This window comes from Diadema antillarum, unplaced genomic scaffold (assembly GCF_040938485.1).
Source record: "Diadema antillarum isolate AM-2024a unplaced genomic scaffold, OU_Dant_1.0 scf00000141, whole genome shotgun sequence".
NCBI lineage: Eukaryota > Metazoa > Echinodermata > Echinoidea > Diadematoida > Diadematidae > Diadema > Diadema antillarum.
Window position 1 is genome coordinate 1,637,515 of NW_027271030.1, and position 22,619 is coordinate 1,660,133.

The following is a 22,619-nucleotide window of genomic DNA, read 5'->3' on the forward strand; positions in this document are numbered from 1 at the left end:
GGATATGAATAATTTTGCTGTTAGCTGTATATATATATATATATATATATATATATATATATATATATATATATATTCATACCAGCGAATGAATTCCGGATTATATTTCTTGTCCGGTCTTCTGAGGTGCAAGCACACGTTATGTCACAGGCGCGACACGGTCCGCAAGACGTTGTTGGTATTATGCTAACCCTGGAATGCTACCCGGGAATTTACATTTCATACTACATCGTCACCCTCAAAGAGGTACATGTATTTGAGTGCGACGAGTGCCGATCGCATTTAATGTAGGCACGGACAAAGGATGGTCGAATTGGACTGAATGATTGCCCGTTGGACAGTACAAAATATAATTAACCTTATTTCTTAAAGTCTTATCTCAAACAAACTGCAATTTTCGGTTACCTCTAATTCGAATGATATCGATATCTATATTTTCTAGTCTGGAGCAAACGATGGGCCCAAAACCATGAAAACCTAACTGTACAAACACGTAAGAAGAAAATCAAAACCACCTAGTTGGTCGTCTTTCCCTTACCCATGTGAGGGATGATAATTCAAATGAATATGCAATAAACAGTATGCTCCCATCAGGAAGCATAACCCCAACTTGACCAGGATGGGCCCAACTCGTAAATATATCTGCTTATATCTTCTTCTTCTTCTTTAAAAAACAAAACAAAAAACTTTGTATATATTTTTACATAGAAATAAAACAAAGTCAAATCAAATTCAATTTGTATGAAATGTAAGTGTGGCAATCCATTTTCAATGTCAACTTGTCATAACACTGAATAGTTTTAGAACATTATTATACAACGCCCAAGTAGATCCTTGTAATTTGATTGGAGGATTGTCGGTGACGTGATATTCAATAAGTACTCCATTCAACGCGCCGTGCAATTTTGATTCTATTTTTGCGTGCAACTTGGTTCGATTTTTTCGTTCTATTCCACGGTTCGAGAAATTGTACGATACTGCATGTACCGTGTGTTGCATATTGCAGCTAGCGCGGTGAACGTGTGCGGTACATCCCATGCGCGTATGTAGGCCTTCGTACGTAGTGCTAGTGTACGTGTATGAGCGCTAGCTGTTACCTGTATCTACACTGATTGCACAAGCCAGAAAGAGAATCGCAGTGGATCCACATGTAAGTATGGCTAAATTTTTCATATAGACTTCTAGGCCTACTTAGACCTACCCAACAATCCTCCAACCAAACAGAGATCTACTTGGACGTTGTATAAAACAAATAGTGTATGGTCTTTACTCGTGCAATTACCATTGCACTCGTGACCATTCACTATTTGTATATTATGTCATGTCTTAGATATTAGTGAAGAGTCATTCTCTTCGGGTGGTTTGGTTGACCTTGACCAAATCCGAAAACGCGTCATTTAAAGAGCATCCATCTATTTAGAATATGAATTTGCTATGTTATTAGTGTCTACTCATTATGTAAATGATTGCCATTAAGACTGGAGCAATCGTTGTCATTAAGTGGCTACATGTGATATTGATGGTTTGTCTGAGATGTGTCATTCCCTCACTATTGCAAGTTAAGTATGCTTAAGGATCGAGCTGGCCGAAGTTGTAGTTTAGTATGGTATTCTTTGTAACATGACATAAAACAATTGCTTTTCCCATAAAACAGTCCAAAAGTGATGCAGGTAAGTATATAACAAGTTGAATATTTTGCATATCTGACTCGTGAAACATGAATCATCTCAAAGCTAAAGAGCTCGATAAGTCTATCCAAACAAAGGTTGTAAGAGCAACAATTTAGGTATATCTGCACTCAAAAAGTTGAGGAATGTGATGTACATTTTCAACTTTATATGAAACTTAGACATTCTATACATATCATACCAAAGTTAAAGAGCAGGCAAAGTCTATCTAAACAAAAGTTATGGCAACAGCTCCTCTAGTTCTTTAGTACCCAAATAGTTGAGTGATGTTACGTTATCAAATACATTATCAAATCTATAAATTGCATGTATTCAGTGCATTTCACAATGACAGAATTAAGCTGAACTTCATCAATTTCAGTGAAAAATGGAAGAGTCTCCGCTTAACGCCGGTACGTCTTTCTGAATATGTGACAAGTAGGTTACGATAGCGTTTTAAAGAGTAATTGATCAGCTCCAGAATTATGCCTGTGATAATAGATTTGAAAATGATATTTCTGAATTCAAATCTGGCACCACTTTAGTCATGGTCAAATTGAAACGTGTCTGGAATTTATTTCTAGTAAACAAAGGATACAGCCGGTTACCCCTATTTCATCCCAGTAAATCTCATTTTTAGTTCATATATGTATTTACTTAAATTTTCTGTGGCAAGTGGAGAAACTTGCATACAGGAAGATTATCATTATCATTGTAGTGATTTTCTTTTAACGCAAATCTAAGTCAATAAGTTCACTCTTCTAGCCGAGGTTTGATTAGTGTCCCGAATTTACGGAGGGGCTATTCTAAACCTGTGCATTTCCTCGTAGTACGGCATTTCCATATCGGCAACCTCCCTGATATCCTTTGTCGCCCCGTCAAGGGAAGTGGAAGTAGAGGAAGATTTAAAACAAGTACTCTTAAAGGCGTCAGCAAACCACATATTATAGCGCGGAGCGTCGAGGACGTTCGAACAGAAACTTTGCCACGTGCGGACCACATCGGATGAGGCGTCCCAAGTTACGTAATCCTCGGAGTATGGGATACCTAGTGCGCGGAAGAGCAGTGGAAGTAAGGTTGCCGGATCTTCCATGAGTTCATCGATGTCGACAATGACCGGGTCGTTATCGACGTTTTCTCGAATGTGGCACCACAATTCGTGGATTTCCCTGAAAAAGTAAAGCGTTCCTTCCTCCGGTGGCTGTGCATAATCCATAACATTGAAGTTTTCTAGATCCGGTTTCGGCATACCCTGTGGTAGATCCTTGGGATCCACTCCTTCTACTGATTTCAGCAATATCTTCCGAAAGGATTTGTACACCTTCACAGGATGACGTATGAGGAAGCAATGTCGAAAACCACTGGATGGATCAGGCAGGTACTTGTATCGGCTTGGTGGCATGCCAAAGGCCATGTCTTTGATGAAGACAAATTTAGTGGTTTGAGGAATCGAGTCGAATATTTGCTTCAGTCTAACAGGTCTGTGGATAAGGACAGAAGTAATTACAGTGATGTATCTTATTTGACTTCTCATACACGAATGAAAATGAATTGAATCCTTGGTTTAAGATGTTGGCTAGATAGAATTTAAAAACAAATCATGGAGATCAACTACATTTCACCGCATTCTAATGGACATGTGTATACCATGGACTTTACTTAAATGGGAATTGTAATTCAGATCAAGAGTTCAAGTTTACTTGTCATAGCTCTTTAGGTTTTCCAAGCCATTTACATTGTTTGAGTCTAGGAAGAAAGGCAAGTTGCAAGTATTCACCCTCATTCCTATTCTTGATTCATTTTTTTTTCCTCTTTAATAATTATTATACTGACTGTAATAAACAAGTGCTACGAAAACACTGTTTATACAGACAGTGACACGGCATTTGCTCCTACGACAATTATTCCGGTCTTATTTTCTCTAAAAGGACCTAGTGTTAGAGTTAGGGATATGATAGTGGTTCAGGTTTACTTTGATATGAGGATTAAGATTAGGGTTTAGGTTATGTTTGTAGATGTAATTTATGTTTGGCTTAGCGTGCAGATATTTCATGGAAGCTATTGTCGCAGGAGCTAATGTCATGGAACCCATACAGACATAGTACGTTTCGAAAACAGAAGACTTACGACAATAGATCGAGTTTGAAGTTCTCTGTGTCACCTCCCATATTCAAGTTTTTCGCTGCATCCAGGTAAACCTCTTCGTTACCATCAATTTCAAGAGGAAGCGGATCGGAATGATATAGTTCCCTGGCCATCCTGGAAAAGACGTACGGCTCTAGCCAGATTTCGGCGCCGTCAACGAAGCTCATGCATTTTGTCATTGCTGTCGACACAGAGCGGGGAACGCACCACATGATGATGCGTGCGTTGTTGTCACCTCCTGCCATGTTCGCGTCACATGCCATTTTATTCCTCCTACAAATTGTTTTAGGCAGGTTAAAGAAGACATTTTTACAGAGGGAAGGAAGTGACTCAAACGCAGTAATAGAAAGCTAATATTCATTAGACAAAATGTATGTTGCAATATATACTGGTTCCTTCAAAATGATCAAATAAGTGGTAACCATTTTCAGTATCTAAACTGGTCTTTCATTATCGTAGTTCGAATAAAAATGTAGTTTCACAAAAGCTAATGAACGTTAGTGATTTAAATAGATACCATTTTGATTGGTAGGTTTGTTGAGAGCAGCTGATCTCCCAGTCGCAACATTTAAAATTACACACACACACACGCATATATATATACATAATATTGGGCCGTGACGCGAGAAAAGGGCCCTTAGGGCATTATATACCGAAAATGAGTTTTCACCTCCATATTGTACAAGAAACTCTGACGTATTTGGATATGCAAATCTCTGTCTGAAATTCCACTCCTAAATGCTCCAATTACCACATTCAAAACAGCATGTTTTGTCCAAATCCTGTCACTTTTTGATGCGTCTATGCATTTCCGCGTAGTTAACTAGTTGATCTTTTTTGCGCGTATTGCTTTGTTAAACGTCCGCGTCGTTTTCTAGCGTTTGCGCGCAGCGCCGCTAAGGGCCCTTTTCTCGCGTCACGGCCCATATATATATATATATATATATATATAATATATATATATATAAATATAATATATATATATATATAATATATACATAATAATAATAATAATAATATATATATATATATATATATATATATATATATATAATTATATAGGCCTATATGATATGGTCTTTACTCGTGCAATGGAACAAGATTGTACCATTGTACCATCGCACTCGTGACCATTCACTATTTGTATAATATACATGTACATACATTCTGAATCGATGACCGAGCCCCTATGTCGTCGCTCAAGGAAAGACGAACTTCATCTGCATAGTTTCAAAACAAGTGTATCAATTTCTTTGGTGAAGAAGGAATAAAGCTGTCTAATGGATATGTAGCAGTAGCTATGCTTGATCTCGTACCATGCGCTGCAAAGCTTACCAGTGCTCGTCTTGTTCCGCGAAAATTGTTCCTCTTTCCTTTTGAGATCCTTTCGTGTCAGCAACTCTCCGACGAATGGTTCGATGTTAATTGTGTCTCTGTTTTGAGTGCAAGTATGTGTTCGATATCTCGCAGTGGCATTTTCTGCCATAGCTTGTCTCTTTCTTATTGACACAAAGCGATCTTAAAAACATTGTGAAGTGGATCTGTCTTACGGTGGCGTGATAGTAAAGTCGACGTGATTAACTTGCGATAGCTACAAAGCATCTTAAGTTGTGAACCTGACCTTCGTCCCATAATGACATGAATGTGTAAACGTATAAGGGTTAAACGTCCTTTTCAGACTATATTAATCATATTCTTATGGTAATGACAGTTTCTGAATAGGAATGTTTTATCAAATACGTTCATTTGACATTACTTGTAAAACAATTTATCCGAATTGCAATATCAACACATAATGTGATAAAGGCAGCGTATCAGGAAACAAAGACAAGAACTATGCTCGTTTTTTCTTTCTTCGCTTGTCTCTGTGTTACCATAGTGTGAGATAAGAATATAAATTAGACAAACATAGAGCAGTGATTTGGTTCAGTCGGTAGCGCGTGTACCTCCAGATAATGGACCCAGGTTTGATTCCCAAGTCGAATTGAGCAGTGCTGCGTGTCATCAAACAGTATGAGAGGGTCACAAGTCAGGCACGTAAAAGATCAATCATCGCAAAGAGCAGGGTGCATAACCTGGTGAAGTGGTCCCGCCTCACATCCAACTGGACCCCATGGAAGACCAGCTAGTGCAACTGAATATTGGTTATCCAGTCATCTTCTCACATGGAATAAATAAATAAGTAAATAAATAAATAAATAAATAAATAAATAAATAAATAAATAAATAAATAAATAAATAAATAAATAGATAAACAAACATACTGACTTTGAGTGAAGTCTGAATTGTTGTTCGATACATTGCCCAACAAGCTCAACGTGAATCACAAGTTAAATACATGCATTGCTAATTATATTGGAAGGAAATACAAAATGTACCAGAAAAAATAAGGACAAACTACAAAATCCCATTCCCTTGCCCATGTATTGATTTGCTGTGGTTTGGTTTTATTTTTGTATTTTCAACATTCCTATAAGAAATAAAGCTTGATCATTTTCAATAATATTTCAAACATCAGAATATACAATGAAAATGGAACTTTCAAGTTTGTTATTAATCAATTTCAAATAAAAGGAATGTTCAGGACGGGAAAATAAAGCAGACCGCACATCGTAAGCCCATTGCATTATACAATTACAAATCATATAGAGACGTAATCTGACCAGTACTACAGCCCCTCTGATATAAAATCATTCCAAATTTTACGTCCTGATCATTTATATCACATAACGCGGCACTATGATCTTTTTTTATTTAGCCCCTGCAGGTTAACGCACCTAAATCATTACTACAATTCCTTTGCTATAGACTAATACTTCCCACTTTTTCTGCTACATTAACAACGATGTTTGCAATATTGGAGACATAAATCTATCATGCCTTGCTCCAATCCAAATTCCGTATTCTGCTAATACAGAAAAGTGATATATCAGTTAAACAGCCTCATTCCTTTCTGGAAAGAAAACAATGTCCCACAGTGTGTTCACAATGTGTTTACATGGTCGACTATTATGTGAAAACGCTCGAATACAACAGTGTGAAGATGATTGCACATTGTGGTGTACTTTTGCACAGAAAGCTCACATAGTAATGTTGTGTTACACACTGTGAATCCGTACTGTGAAAGGATGATTCACAATATGTTCATGACGTTAAACCGCTCGAATTTAACAGAGTGTGACAAAATTCCCCACTGTGTTCGCTTTATGTTTACCCCGTGTTCACATTGTGTTTCTCACTGTGTGACACTGTGTTCTTACCAGCAGGGTTTTTACCACTCAACGAATTCTGCTTTCATTCATATACGGTAGGTCCTACGAAGGTTGCCTACATGTCCAACTACAAATTAGTGTTTTAATACTGTCAAGTAAACCAGCTGCCTGTAACTACCAAAACTGAAAAAAAAAAGAATCCAACAATAGAACATCATAAAATGATACCTTGTTTTTCAATTACATATTGATGACTCTTTAGATATCAATGAGGTGAAATGTCTTACATTTATAGCGTTGTCTCGGGTTATAACATTCAGGGTTAAAATGTATAATAAGGGTGGACTAAGGTTTATACATTTATGTTCGATATCTTATCTCCATGGGGCGACAGCGACCATGACAAAATGAAAAATGACAAACTGTGCATCTATACAATTTCTTTTTCCCACTAATAGGTCGAGATATGTGTTTGAATGGTTCGTTACCTCTACGTTTAAAACTTAAACGACGTTTCTTTATCAAGTTTCGGTATGAAAATTTTGTGTCTGAACAGGGGTAAGACTTAATTATGTAATACATTTAGGGTCGATTCGTTTTGGGTGACAATGTTTAGCATTACGTTCGATATTGCATTCCCGGGGATACTGGGGAGTTTGCCAGGAATTGTTCAACGAGTTCTGAAAAGTCACCAGGCACTGTTCGTATTATAAATACTATGAAATTATAAAATATTATGTCTATCAAATCAAAAGTTGTAAAAGCATCATCTTCTCTAATATGTTAGTACTCCTATAGTTGAGTAATGTGGCGTCCATTTTCAACTCCATGAGATGTATGCATTCTATACATTTCATACCGAAGTTAAAGAGCACCCTAGGCTTTCTAAATTAAAGTTATAACAACTTCTCCTCTAGTTCTTCAGGTTGAGTAAAGATACGTACATTATCAACTCTATAAACTGCATGCATTCAAGAATTTCACAATGACGGAATTATGAACTGAATTTCATCGATTTCAGTGAAAAATAGAAGAGTCTGTGCCTACCGCCAGTTCGTGTGTCTGAGTATGACAACAAGTAGGTTACGATAGCTTTCTAAAGAGCTATTGATCTGCTCCGGAAGCAAACAATTGCCTGTAATAATAGATTTGAAAATGACATTTGTGAATTCAAATCTGACAGCACTTTAGTCATGGTCACATTGAAAAGTGTCTGGAATTTACTTCTAGTCAACAAAGGATACAGCAGGTTACCACAATTTCATTCCTGTAAATTGCATGTTAAGTTAATACTAACTGAAATTTTCTGTGGCAAGTGGTTGAAATTGCATACACGAGGACGACCATAATATTATTACAGTGATTTTTTTTTTAATGCAAACTTACGCCAAAAAGAGGACCCTCTGGTAGGTGTTTGAATGGTGTACCGAATTTACTAAGGGGTTATTCTAAACTTGTACATTTCCTCGTAGTACGGCATTTCCTTCTCTGCAATATCCCTGATATCCTTTGTCACCCCGTCAAGAGAAGCGGAAGTAGAGGAAGGTTTGAAACAAGTACTCTTAAAGGCGTTGGCAAACCACAGTTTATAGCGTGGAGCCTCGAGGACGTTCGAACAGACACTGTGCCACTTCAGGACCACATCGGATGAGGCGTCCCAAGTTAGGTAATCCTCGGAGTACGGGATACCGAGTGCGCGGAAGAGCAGTGGAAGTATGGTTGCCGGATCCTCCATGAGTTCATCGATATCGACAATGACCGGGTTGTTATCGACGTTTTCTCGAATGTGGCACCACAATTCGTGGATTTCCCTGAAAAAGTAAAACGTTCCTTCCTCCGGTGCCGGTGCAAAATCCATAACATCAAAGTTTTCTGGGTCTGGTTTCGGCATACCCTGTGGTAGATCCTTGGGATCCACTCCTTCTACTGATTTCAGCAATGTCTTCCGAAAGGATTTGTACGCCTTCACAGGATGACGTATGAGGAAGCAATGTCGAAAACCACTGGATGGATCAGGCAGGTACTTGTATCGGCTTGGTGGCATACCAAAGGCCATGTCTTTGACGAAGACAAATTTCGTGGTGGGAGGAATCGAGTCGAATATTTGCTTCAGTCTAACAGGTCTGTGGATGAGGACAAAAGATATCATAGACATGCTTTGTTATTGTTGTTTTTTATTGACTTCTCAAATAGGATAAACAAAACCATTAAGCAATTGTAATTTAGATCAAGAGTTCAAGTTTACTTGGCATAGCTCTTTACGTTTTGCAAGCCATTGACATTGTTTGAGTCTAGGAGGAAAGGCAAGTCGTAAGTATTCGTCCTCACTCCTATTTTTAATTATATTGTTTCTTTATTTCATTACTGAGTATATTAAACAAATTTGACACAAACACTGCCAAACAGACATGGTACGTTTAATAAAACATAACACTTACGACAATAGATCGAGTTTGAAGTTCTGTGTGTCACCTCCGAAATTCAAATTTTTTGCTGCATCCAGGTAAGCCTCTTCGTTACCATCAAATTCAGCAGGAAGCGAGTCGGAGTCGGAATTATATAGTTTACGGAATTCTCTGGCCATCCTGGAAATGACGTATGACTCCAGCCAGATTTCGGCCCCGTCAACGAAGCTCATGCATTTTGTCATTGCTGTCGACACCGAGCGGGGAACGCACCACATGATGACTCGTGCGCGCCCGTCTTCTGCCGTTCTTGGGTCAGTGGCCATTTTATTCCTTCTGCAAATGGTGGTCATCGGGTTAAAGACGATATTGTTCCAGAGGAAAGAAAGTGATTGAAACGAAATGAAAAAGAGCTAACATCCACCCGACAAGAGTTGAGTTGCAAACATGGTTCTTCAAAAGATCAAATAATTACAATTTTAAGAATCTAACCTCCTCTTACATTTTTGCAGTTCGAAAAAAAAAAGTTCAGTTACACAACCATTTATAAAACATATAGTGGCCTATCAGATAGATTACTTCTTAGTCGTTGACGAACGACACTTCTTCATCACTCTACAAAGTTTCTCTCCTTATAAATTACTTTTTATCAAGAAGCAAAACTATCTTATGGATGTAAGAGTAGCCTTTCCTATTCGACTGATCTCGTACCATGCGCTATGATGCTTACCAGTACACGCCTTGTTGCGTTAAAATTGCCACCCTTTCACGTTGAGAGCTTTTCGCGTCAGCAACCCTCCGACGAATGGTTCGATGCAGATTGTGTTTAGCGTCTTGAATGGAAGTGTGTTCTATATCTCGAGGTAGTACTTTCTATCATAGCTTGTCTTTTTCTTGTTGACACAAAGCGATCTTAACAACTTTGTGAAGTGGTTCAACCTCACGGGGGCGTGATAGTGAAGTCAATGTGATTACTTTAATAGCGAAAGCAAAAAAAAAAAATTCAATTGTGTACCTGACCTTCGTCCAACATAATGAATTGAATGTGTAAACACCAAGGTTGCACGACCTTTTCAGAATACATTAGTCATCTTCTTTATGTTGAGTAGATAGCCTTTTCAAAACCGTTTATTCGGTCAGACATAACTCGTAGAAGTTATTTGAACAAATCAAAAAATCCCGGAGACAGAATTTCCTCATGCAACTTTCGCTATCTGGAACAATACATAATTCCTTTGCACTTGATCAAACACAGTGTGTGGATTTCAGGCATATAGACTCTTCACATCAGTAACGTAGAGGCTGGGACAGGCTGGGACAGGCTGGGACAGGCCGACACCGCTACGTTACTGATGTGTAAATGATGGGGTATTTTTAACCCACGTGGTGTGTTTTGGTCAATTGGAAATGAATTATACATCTTGCAGATATAGCGAAATTTGCATCAAGCAAATCTGTCTCTAGGGTTTTTTTTTAATTTGACAAACATATCTACATACACACTGTTTTATCACAAAGAAGAAAACTAATGTACTCTGAAAAGGTCCTGTAACCTTGAAGTTTACACATTCATCTCATCATGACGGACGAAGTTCAGACACACAACTCAAAATGCTTTGTAGCTTTCGCAAATCAATCACGTTGACTCTACTATCTCGCCACCGTGAGACCAACCATTTCACAAAGTTTGTAAGATCACCTTGTGCCCAAAAGAGAGAGAGAGAGAGAGCCAAGATATTATAGAAAGTACCACTGCGAGATATCAACACACACTTGCATTCAAAACGCTTGACACAATCGACATCGGACCATTCGTCGGAGGGCTGCTGACACGAAAAGATCTCAAAAGGAAAGAGGGACAATTTTTAGCGCAACAGGCCGTGTACCGGTAAGCTATATAACGCATGGCACGAGATCAAGAGAATAGCAGAGAGTACTTTTGCTTCCTCACCTGTAAATTATACAGGTGAAGTTCGTTTTTCCGTCAGCAATTCAGGATGTATATATATATATATATATATATATATATATATATATATGGGTTGTGCGCACCCTGCTCTTGGCGATAAGTAAAATCATGATCTTTTACGTGCATGAGTTGGGACCCTCCCACACTATATGATGACACACAGCATTGCTCAGATCGACTATAGGGAATCAAACCTGGGTCCATTATCTGGAGGCACAACGCGCTACCGACTGAACCAAATCACTGCTCTATGTTTGTCTAATTCATATTCTTATCTCACAATAAAAAAGAAAATGTCAGTGATATTAATGGCATCACAGAGACAAGCAAAGAAAGAGAAACCGAGCAGAGCTGTTGTCTTTGTTTCCATTACGCTTCCAATATCTCATTTAGTGCGGATATTGCAATCAGGGTTAAAATATATTACAAGTAATGTCAAATAAACGGATTTGATAAAACATTCATATTCAGATATTGTCATTACCATCAAGAATATGATTAATGAATTCTAAAAAGGTCGTATAACTTGACGTTTACACATTCATGTCGTTATGTCGGACGAAGGTCAGGTACACAACTAAAAATGCTTTGTAGCTATCGCAAGTTAATCACGTTGACTTTACTATTACGCCACCGTGAGACCGAACCACTTCACAAAGTTTGTAAGATCGTTGTGTGTCAACAACAAAGAGCCAAGATTTGATAGAAAGTACCACTGCGAGACATCGAACACATGCTTGCATTCAAAACGCTAGACACAATTAACATCGGACCATTCGTCGGAGGGTTGCTGACACGAAGAGATCCCAAAGGGAAGAGAGACAATTTTTAGCGCAAACAGGGCGTGCACTGGTAAGCTTTACAGCGCATGGTACAATATCGAGCTTAGCTACTGCTACATATCCATTAGATAGTTTTGCTTCTTCACCAAAGAATTTGATACACTTGTTTTGAAACTATGCAGATGAAGTTCGTCTTTCCTTGAGCGACGATATAGGGGCTCGGTCATCGATTCAGAATGTACATTTATACATATATATATATATATATATATATATATATATATATATATGTGTGTGTGTGTGTGTGTGTGTGTGTGTGTGTGTATTTGCAGGTTTATATACGTTCATAATTATAAATGTTGTTACTGGGAGATCAGCCGCTCGAAACAAAACTACCGATCAAACTGGTATCTATTTAGATCACTAACGTTCATTAGATTTGTCAAACTCTACATCTTTATCACGTTGTTTATTCGAACTATGATAATGAAAGATCAGTTTAGATGCTGAAAATGGTTACCACTTATTCGATCATTTTGAAGGAACCAGTATTGCAACATTACTCTTGTCTAGTGAATGTTAGCTTTCTATTATTGCGTTTGAGGCACTTCCTTCTCTCTGTAACAATATCTTCTTGAAACTGCTTAAAACTCTTTGTAGGAGCAATAAAATGGCTACTGACCCCAAAACGACCGAAGACGGGCGAGCACGAGTCATCATGTGGTGCGTTCCCCGCTCGGTGTCGACAGCGATGACAAAATGCATGAGCTTCGTTGACGGCGCCGAAGTCTGGCTCGAGCCGTATGTCATTTCCAGGTTTGCCAGGGAACTATATAAATCCGATCCGCTTCCTCTTGATATTGCTGGTAACGAAGAGGTTTACCTGGATGCTGCAAAAAGTTTGAATTTGGGCGTCGACACACAGAGCTTCAATCTCGATCTATTGTCGTAAGTGGTTTTTTTTTTTCCTGAAACGTACCATGTCTGTATGGATTCCATGACATTAACTCCTGCGAGAATTGCTCCCATAATCTGCACGCTAAGCCAAACATCCTTCCCACCAACGTAATCTTCAATCCAATCCTAATCATTACATCAAACCAAACCTAAACCGTTATCACAACCCTAACCTTAATCCTAAATCCTTGGAGAAAATAAGCACTTGTTGCAATAGACAATGGCGTGATTGCGTCGATTCTGTTTAGTACGTTCAGCAACTTAAAAAATATTGAATTAAAAAATAGGAATGAGGTAGAATACTCACTATTTTCCTTTCCTCCTAGACTCAAACAATGCCAATCAGCCAATGGCTTACAAAACCTAAAGAACTATGCCAATCGAACTTGGACTCTTGATCTAGATTACAATTACCCTTTAAGTAAGTCGATATCAATTAGGATGCAGTGAAATGTTATTCATCTTCAAATATTTTCATTCTGCATAATCAACATCTTAAGCGTTGTATTTTAATGATCTTTAATCGTGTATGAGAAATCAAGAAGGATTCATTACTACAATTACTCCTGTCTTTGTCCACAGACCTGTTAGGCTAAAGCAAAAATTCGACTCGATTCTTCCCACCACGAAATTTGTCTTCATCAAAGACATGGCCACCGGCATGCCTCCGAGCCGATACAAGTACCTCCCTGATCCATCCAGTGGTTTTCGACATTGCTTCCTCATACGACATCCTGTGAAGGCGTACAAATCTCTTCGGAAGACATTCCTGAAATCAGTAGAAGGAGTGGATCCAGAAGACCTACCATGGGGCATACCGAAAGTGGACCCAGAAACATTCCATGTTATGGATTTTGTACCGCCCCCGGAGGAAGGAACGTTTTACGCTTTTAGGGAAATCCACAAATTGTGGTGCCACATTCGAGAAAACGTCGATAACAACCCGGTCATTGTCGACATCGATGAACTCATGGAGGATCCGGCAACCATACTTCCACTGCTCTTCCGCGCACTGGGTATCCCGTACTCCGAGGATTACGTAACTTGGGACGCCTCATCCGATGTGGTCCTGAAGTGGCACAGTGTGTGTTCGAACGTCCTCGAGGCTCCGCGTTATAACCTGTGGTTTGCCAACGCCTTTAAGAGTACTTGTTTTAAACCTTCCTCCACTTCCGCTTCTCTTGATGGGGTGACAAATGATATCAGGGAGGTTGCCGAGAAGGAAATGCCCTACTACGAGGAAATGTACAAGTTTAGAATAACACCTTAGTAAGTTCGGGACAGTAATTACACCTCAGCTAGAAAATAAACTTATTGACTTAGGTTTGCGTCATTAATCGTGGTATTCCTCGTGCATGTAATTTCCCCCACTTGACAATTTCCTATAATACGAGCGTAGAATGTGAATTACAGGAATGAAGTAGTGTTACATCCTTCGTTTGCTAAACATGAGTTCCAGACACGTTTCAATGTGACCATGACTAAAATGCTGTCAGATTTGAAATCATATTAATATCATTTTCAAAGATATCATTACATGAAATTGTTGGTTTCTGGCACAGACCAATAGCTCTTTAAAAAGTCGTATCTACTTGCCACATACTCAGAAAGACGTATGGAGGTTTGCAAAGCGCAGAATTCTCCATTCTTAGCTGAAATCGATGAAATGCAGTTCATAATTAAGCCATGACGAAATCCATTGAACGCGTAAGATTCATTAAATAGTGGGTAACTAGACCTAAGTAGCAACCGCTTGCTATACAATTACGTAAAATGTGAATTGCTATAGATATTAAAGTGTTTTATAGAAATGTAATAGTGGTAACCTTGTTTTTCCTTTGTTTGGTTGACATGATTTCCAGCCATGACTACGATGCTATCAGATTTTAAATCACTACATGGTGCTATCATGTTCAAATCTATAGTATCCCACGGAATCGTTGGTTTTGGGGGCAAATCAAAAGTTCTTCCAAAAGTTATCGTAACTCACTTGTCACGTACTCAGATAGGAGCCTATAGTGTAGACTCTTGCATTTTTAATTGAGGAATTCCATTTCATAGGTATTAGCCTTTATAAAATGCAAAGAATGCCTAAGATTCTTAGAGTTGATAATGTACGTCACATTACTCGACTGTTTTAGTACTACTATGCCAGAGGAGATATTGCTGCTACAGCTCTTTAGCTTTAAGATGATTCATGTTTCACCAGGCAGATATGTATGTATTCTGCTCAAATTCTAATTTTCATTTACTCCCAAGAACCCTTAATACTGAATTACTGAAATTGTCTGTATGGTTTAAGAGTAATAGATTATCACTTAACTTGAAAAGACAAATTTTATTTATTTTCATAATAAGAAGCATAAAAATGAAATGCAACATTTGAATATTACGGTGGATGGTATATCACTGGAACAAAAAGAAAGTATCAAATTTCTCGGAATATCATGTAAATGAAAATATGAAATGGAACACTCATGTGCAATACATCTCTAATAAAGTGTCTCGTAACGTTGGTATACTCCATAACCTTTTAAGTATTATGTCCCTAAGAATATTTTATTCATGCTATGTAACTCGTTGATATCACCGTACATTTCATGCTGCAACATTGTATGGGCAACTTCAAAAAGTCACATTACTATTACTTCTACAAAAGAAAGCTATACGTATGTGCACCAGCCCAGGTTATCGAGACCATTCAGATCCTTTATTCGCTGAAATAAAAACACTCAAGATAAATTACATTAATTTTTTGCAAAACTCACTCTTTATGTTTCGCTTACATAATGGTCAGTTGCCATCTTCTTTCTTCTCACTATTTCAATCAAACAAGGACATACAATGTCATTCTTATCCCACAAGACAATCTGATAAATTTCATTTTTATAATCCTAAAACAGTGATGGCTCTGAAATCTATCAGACACACTGGATCCGATGTTTGGAATTCTCTTCCTTCTGAAATTCGAAGATGAAAGTCCATGTACTCTTTTAGGAAAGCTGTAAAAACAATGTTGCTCTCTGGATATCAGTTACTTCGTTGTCATTTTGCTAGTGTATGATATACGAAATTCTTTCGTAGAAATTTCGCCGCATTTCATCTATTACGTAATCATATAACCAACCATGAACTGTAATATTGTTCACCTGTACCTCGGTGAGAAATATTTTGTCATGCCTTACTGATGAGTGATCCAGGTGAACTAATTTGCGTAAGCCTTTAGTGAAAGCAGACAGACCTCTCCTTCCCATTTCTTTATGCTACTATCCTATCTCTACGCAAGTCATCCCTCCCTCCTATTTTTTCTAGGTGTATTATGTATGAAGGCTGCACGCAAGTAGCCATATCATTCATTGTACGGTTGTATTGCTGATACGTTTCTGCTGTACTAACATTGTGTAAAGACAATGAAGAAAAATATCTTGTTAACAACTGATGTTTATGTATAAACAATGTGTGGCCCCAACAGTGTATGTATATGTATGCTCAAGTACAATGATGATACAGGAACCAATAAAAACATGTAAGATATCATGTACTTGTACACTGGTTACTTATGGACTATTTCACTTGGGAAAATAACAATTGTGAAAATGGATTGTTGTATGTCATGTTACAACGGATATCGTACGAAAACACAATTTATAGTAACGTATGTTTTGACCAGCTCGATTCTCGAACATATATTATATACAAACTTTGCATCATTAGAGATTTTTTTTTATTAGTAACCAAATGACACATCGCACAGAAGAACAATCAATATCACATGTAGCCCCTTTGAAGACGAACGATTGCTCCAGATTTAATGGCAAACATTAAACAACCCTTCATCAATAACATGGAAAATCCATATCTTTTATTGGATGGAGAGCTCTCTGAATAAAGCGTTTTCATTTTTCCTCGTTGCCGTACAAGACAATATCTGATTCTTCAGTGATGTCATAGACTTGATACAATGATTGTGTAAAACTTTTCAATGCCATGCGCTTTAACCACGATAAGGTGATATAAGGAGTGGTTTGGCACACTTACATTCTATAAAAATTACGTTTGATTTGATTTGACTTGTTTTATTCTGTATGAAAATGGATACATAGTATGTCAGAAAAAAAGATACAAACAGATAAACGAGATGTAAATGCCAATGCTATAACAAAAAAAGTAATGTTCTAGTCATCACATAACACTACGAAAGTAGCGACTTTGCATATTATGACCATACACAATCAAGAGAGAAAAACACTACAGGAGATCGAGATCTTATACAGTCACTAAAAGTCTAAGATTAAGCCCATCCTTCTCAAGCTGGGGTCATACTCCCTGGGAGTATACCGTTTATTGCATATTCATTAGAATTATTACCCCGGTTAATTATATATTAAGCAAGGGAAAGGCAACAATAGAGGTTTTAATTTCTTGTCTACGTGTGTGCAGATAGGTTTTCAGCATGCGGTTTAGTCCAGACATTGGGTATATGCAACGTATGATTGATTTCTGGACTAGAGAAAAAATAATCGATATCATTTATTTGAGAGGTAACCGAAAATTTAACTTTGTTTGACGTAAGGTATTAAGATAATGAAGACTAATGATATCCCTACTGCACTACGGGAGATCACTCGGGTAAATTTGACTAGTGTTCCGGCGCGTCTACGTTCCTCATAGTTTAGGTTTTTCCGGTTTTTTTTTTTTTTGCGACTCTGACAGTTGTTGGCAATCATTGTTGTTCTTCCGCAAATTAAATGCGATTGGTGCCCGTTGCCCTCTAACACCTCTTTCAGTCTTCGCAAATTTTACCCAAGATCTCGCGGGAATTGTCGGGTGACGCAGTAGTATGATAGGCATCGCTGGTAAAATCCCGGGAAGCATTCCAAGGTCAGCACCTATAACATTATGCGGGCCGTTTTGCGCATGCGCTATAACGCGTGCTTGCACTGCAATGATAATGATAATAAATAAATAGATAGATAGATAGATAGATAAATAAATAAATAAATAAATAGATAAATGAATAAATAAATGAATAAATAGATAAATAAATGAATTAATTCACTAAAATAAATAGATAAAAAACCGATAAGAAATCAAAGCGAGTATATTTTTTCCCACATCCTATAGGCTACGGACAATACAGATACATATTTCGACCTATTGAAAAGAAACAAACAAACAAATATTGTACAGATGGACAGTTTTCCACTATGCATGTTGTTACGGTAGATCTAGCCCCATTGAGCGCACACAATTTGATTTTCGACGAGGAAGTCAAGTGAAAGAGGTAAGGTCACCTTTTACGCGCGCAGTGGTAAACTGTCCATCTGTACAATGTTTGTTTGTTTGTTTCTTTTCAATAGGTCGAGATTTGTATCTGACGCTTAGGATCGGTTGTACGACCTTAAGACCGGAAGTGTGACGTAACCAGCGTTGCCCGTTTCAGTCGTACGACTGGGTCTTAGCGCCAGTCGTAGAGATTTGACATGTTGAATTTCCACGACCGGTCATGGGCTTTCAGCCAGTCACGATACAGTATTATGCAATGAATATAAAAGCGCACGCAATGGGCACTGCGTACTCTTCCATATTCATTGGTTTTAAAAAAAATGAAGCCAGAAAGGTCGTAAGCCTCGTTGTGTGGTCTGATCGTATAGAGCGTTGCTAGGTCGTACGACCGGGTCTCATGGTCTTAAGGTTGTATAGTCGTGAGTCGTATAGTGTGCGGCGGGTTTTATATGCAATGTCGCAACATGAAATATAATAATAAGCTATCGCAATACTACGAGTAAAGGTATATTATGTATCTTGGCACTGTACAAAGGCTGTGTAAAGGGCTGCGAACTGAGTATGTGGGTAACGTATCGTAAAGTACATTCTAACATATTATTGTAAGAGCGTGAATTGTGAGTCCCTTGTCGGGTGATGTAGCGTGGTACAATCACAACTCTTACTGTACATTCAGACGCGAAGAAATGCGAAGTACACAGTTCGATATTCAGTTCATAACGTGTGTATATTTATTGATAGTAGATATACACAATCTGTATATCCAGCGTAAAATGACAGCGAATATATAAGAGCACTCCCTATAAGGTTACAACATAGCCATATATCTGATGGCCAGGGAGAATCAGAGTTGAGGACTTCTGCCCAAGACAGGGGCGTCCAGAATGATCCCTCTCAACATGTGAGGGTCAGATATATCAGGTTCAGTAAGCAAGGGGTCTTTGATGTAAGAATTACTTTGGTTACCTGTAATAAAACTATGAGACAAAGGACTGACTGTGGGAATTGTAAATACAGGAGTCTGGATTGACTTGGGCTTGACCGGGAGAACAAAGGAAAGGATTAAGCATCAGTTTAATGGGGGTTTACTAGAGGAAATGGTATATTGCGATGGTGGACTATTACATGACAAGTTTGTTGGGAAATTCACTGACATTGCTAATGAAAGAATATAGTAACTTTTAAACTGTGGGAATTGTAAACAGGAGTTTACTGAGAAGTTCCATGACATTGCTAATGAAAGGATATATGAACTTTGCAACTGTGGGAATTGTAAACAGGATTTGGGATGGACTGGATTTCTAAATGAACCTATGTTTAGGGTACCATCTTTCCGTCTTACATTCGTTCCATCTTTCAAAAAGAAACGTCCTCGTTTCATGATTACAAACTGATGGATATTGAAGAAAAAAAATCGCTTAATAAGGGCATTGCCCAAAAGAAATCTAACTAGGAACGGAAATAAATAAAAAAACATATTAACAGGAGATGTGGAAAATACAAAACACGACTAAAATCATAAAGATTATGAGAAATTAGGATTCAATTGAATCCGATGTAGTATATATAATTATGAGACATTCCATCAACCTATTAAGGGAATGCAATGAATGTAGATATACAGAACGCAAGCAGACGAACCCAAGATATCCACGAATGTCGAAAATGAAATTAAACACTGAAGGTAATCACTTTGGTGGACTAAGGAAAACCAAAAGTGGAATAGATTGGGGCAATAACTGTCTGTAGCAAGACGGAAAAACAGTGTGAGGAAAATGCTCATATAGAATTTTAAAAAAAATGGTAAACACTAAAGGATACATTAAAACGCAATATCAAAATTCATGAGAATTCTCAGGAGAGAAATACCAACAACCAAAATACTCAAGTAAAAAAAAAAGAATAACATCAACTGTGATTAAAATGAAAAACTACAGAACAGACATTGTCATCATTAAACTATTAACAATTAGTCAATAGAAACAAGAAATCATATGGTACTCATGTTATCAAAAAAATAAAAAGTACTGGATTTGCCTTAAAATTCATTAAAAAAAATCAGTGTAAACTAACAGACATATTGTGATCAATTGGCAAAGGTAAAACATGAGGAGGTAGCAATGAAAGGTTAGTTGTACTGGGCAAGGTCAGCTTCTTAAAGTATCATGGAAACGAGACAGATGGTGAGGCTCAAATATAATATGATTATTAAATAAAACTTCTAAATAGAGTTTAATGTAAATATATGTAGCATGTAATTATGAAGTTGTGTGGTGGCAAATGATAGACACTACATTTGGTGAGATACATTTCAAACATAAATTATGTTGATATCACATGTTCAACAATCAACTTTCAAACTATGTTGTCCGTGTGTATCACACCGAATGAAAGACACAGGCAAATCCAACAAAGGAAAGCATGCCTGTAATAACTTCAAAAAAAAAATGCAATGCATTGGTGAAAAAAAAAATATTGTTATCATATGATAAAATGCACAGTGCTCTAAGCCTACATCACAACAATATTATCGTACAAATATGAGAGAAAGTGAAGTCATGTAATATATACATTATACATAACAAAAGTACTAATCACTAGTCCATTGACAAAAAAACAAACAGGAGGAAATGAGCGCTTCAGCGAATAATATGGGTATGATCAATTAAAATTCATATGACCAAAATACACAATTACTGCACCAACTCAAAAGAGATGCAAAACATTGGAAGTAAAGCTCTTCACAAACAATTACAAAAATCATAAAGCATCAAAAAATGATCGACGTGAATTGCAAGGTGTGATGAGAAACAGGAATGTAAGGATAAATAGAAAAAAAGGGGAAAGAAAGGTAATAAGAGGGTGACACATTATAGAAAAGAGGTTAGTAAGTGAGACTCCAAGGAAAAAGTTACCTGGGGATACAAGGAAATAGACGAAAAATAACATTATAAATCGGAGGGAACTGGATTGCCAAAATAATCAGGCGGTCGTACAACTCGGCCTGATCAGGTTTGATATCTGGGGTCATGGTTTCGAGAGTGAGCATCCTGGGAGGGGGAAGGTGGGGTAGGGGTTGTAGGCAACTCCTGAGATGGTAAAGTGGTGTCTGTGAAAACCGGGACAAGGACAGATGTCGATTGATCATTGGTAGTTGGTGGTACTTGGTTTTCAGGTTGAGGTGGGGATGGTGGAGGCTCAAGATAAGGCTTGAGACGATTGTAGTGAATGCCCTTTGGACGGGAGTTTGGGTAAGACATGCACAAAAGGTGGTATATGATGCCTTGCTCATCTCTACGCACAATGCAATATGGGCCTTTCCATTTTTCACCTAGCTTGTCTCGTGATGCAGTTGGATTTGTCATTAGTACCCTATCACCTATGTTGTATGGCACAAATCGCACTGACTTGTCATAGTGGGACTTTTGTGAGTTCCGCGCTTTTGCTGTTTTGGCGTCAGCATGCTCAAATGCAGAGTGCAGGCGGGTGAGGAGAGTTTTGGCATAATCATCTGGTGTATGAGAAGGGACAACGGGGTCTGATGATGTGAAGAGGGAAAGAGGCAGCCTTGCCTCACGACCGTGGACTAGAAAGAAGGGGGTGAAACCAGTAGTGGAGTGATGTGTCGTATTGTATGTGAGTTGATGTTGACTGAGGACAAGGTCCCAGTCAGTGAGGGCGGAGGAGAGGCGCTTACCAATTTCCAGTTTCAAGGTCCGGTTGTGTCGCTCCACCATGCCATCAGACTGAGGATGGTATGGGGTGGTGCGAGTCTTAGAGATGTCAAGCTTTTGACACAATGTACTCATAACCCGGGACTCAAATTGACGACCCTGATCGGAGTGGATGGATTCAGGGATGCCATGATGGCAAATGTATTTGTCGAAGAGGCAGCTTGCCACAGCATCAGCTGTCTGATGGGGTAGGGGATATAGGTTGATATATTTGGTAAAGTAGTCTTCGACTACAAGTATATATTTTGTATTTGTATTGATTTATTTACCACTTGTGGGATGGATAGCCTTTTCAGCAAATTGCTGTTTTTCGAAGGGGTCCAACCAAAGTAAAAGCAACATAATAATACACAAAACATTCAATAGGGAGAGTAGTAAAAAACAACAACAACAAATGAAAAAATGACTGTACAAGAAATACACAAATTTAGCTGAAACAGTAAACAAATATAAGTATACGCG

At 38.1% G+C, this 22,619-nt stretch overlaps 3 protein-coding genes across 3 annotated transcripts; 1 reads left to right on the plus strand and 2 right to left on the minus strand.

Moving 5' to 3' along the window:
• Positions 1-2,457: 2,457 nt before the first annotated feature.
• Positions 2,458-4,057, minus strand: LOC139721274 (uncharacterized). The gene is made up of 2 exons (XM_071632596.1): positions 3,795-4,057; positions 2,458-3,148 (listed from the first exon to the last, which is right to left on the minus strand). Exons 1-2 carry the CDS (start codon positions 4,055-4,057, stop codon positions 2,458-2,460), a joined length of 954 nt encoding a protein of 317 aa, XP_071488697.1.
• Positions 4,058-8,459: 4,402 nt separating this feature from the next.
• On the minus strand, positions 8,460-10,264 carry LOC139721275 (uncharacterized). The gene is made up of 3 exons (XM_071632597.1): positions 10,160-10,264; positions 9,463-9,765; positions 8,460-9,147 (listed from the first exon to the last, which is right to left on the minus strand). The coding sequence occupies exons 2-3, from the start codon at positions 9,753-9,755 to the stop codon at positions 8,460-8,462; spliced, it is 981 nt and encodes a 326-aa protein (XP_071488698.1). The 5' UTR covers positions 9,756-9,765; positions 10,160-10,264.
• A 2,586-nt stretch (positions 10,265-12,850) lies between these two features.
• On the plus strand, positions 12,851-15,170 carry LOC139721331 (uncharacterized). The gene is made up of 2 exons (XM_071632651.1): positions 12,851-13,128; positions 13,720-15,170. Exons 1-2 carry the CDS (start codon positions 12,851-12,853, stop codon positions 14,405-14,407), a joined length of 966 nt encoding a protein of 321 aa, XP_071488752.1. The 3' UTR covers positions 14,408-15,170.
• The last annotated feature ends 7,449 nt before the right edge of the window (positions 15,171-22,619 follow it).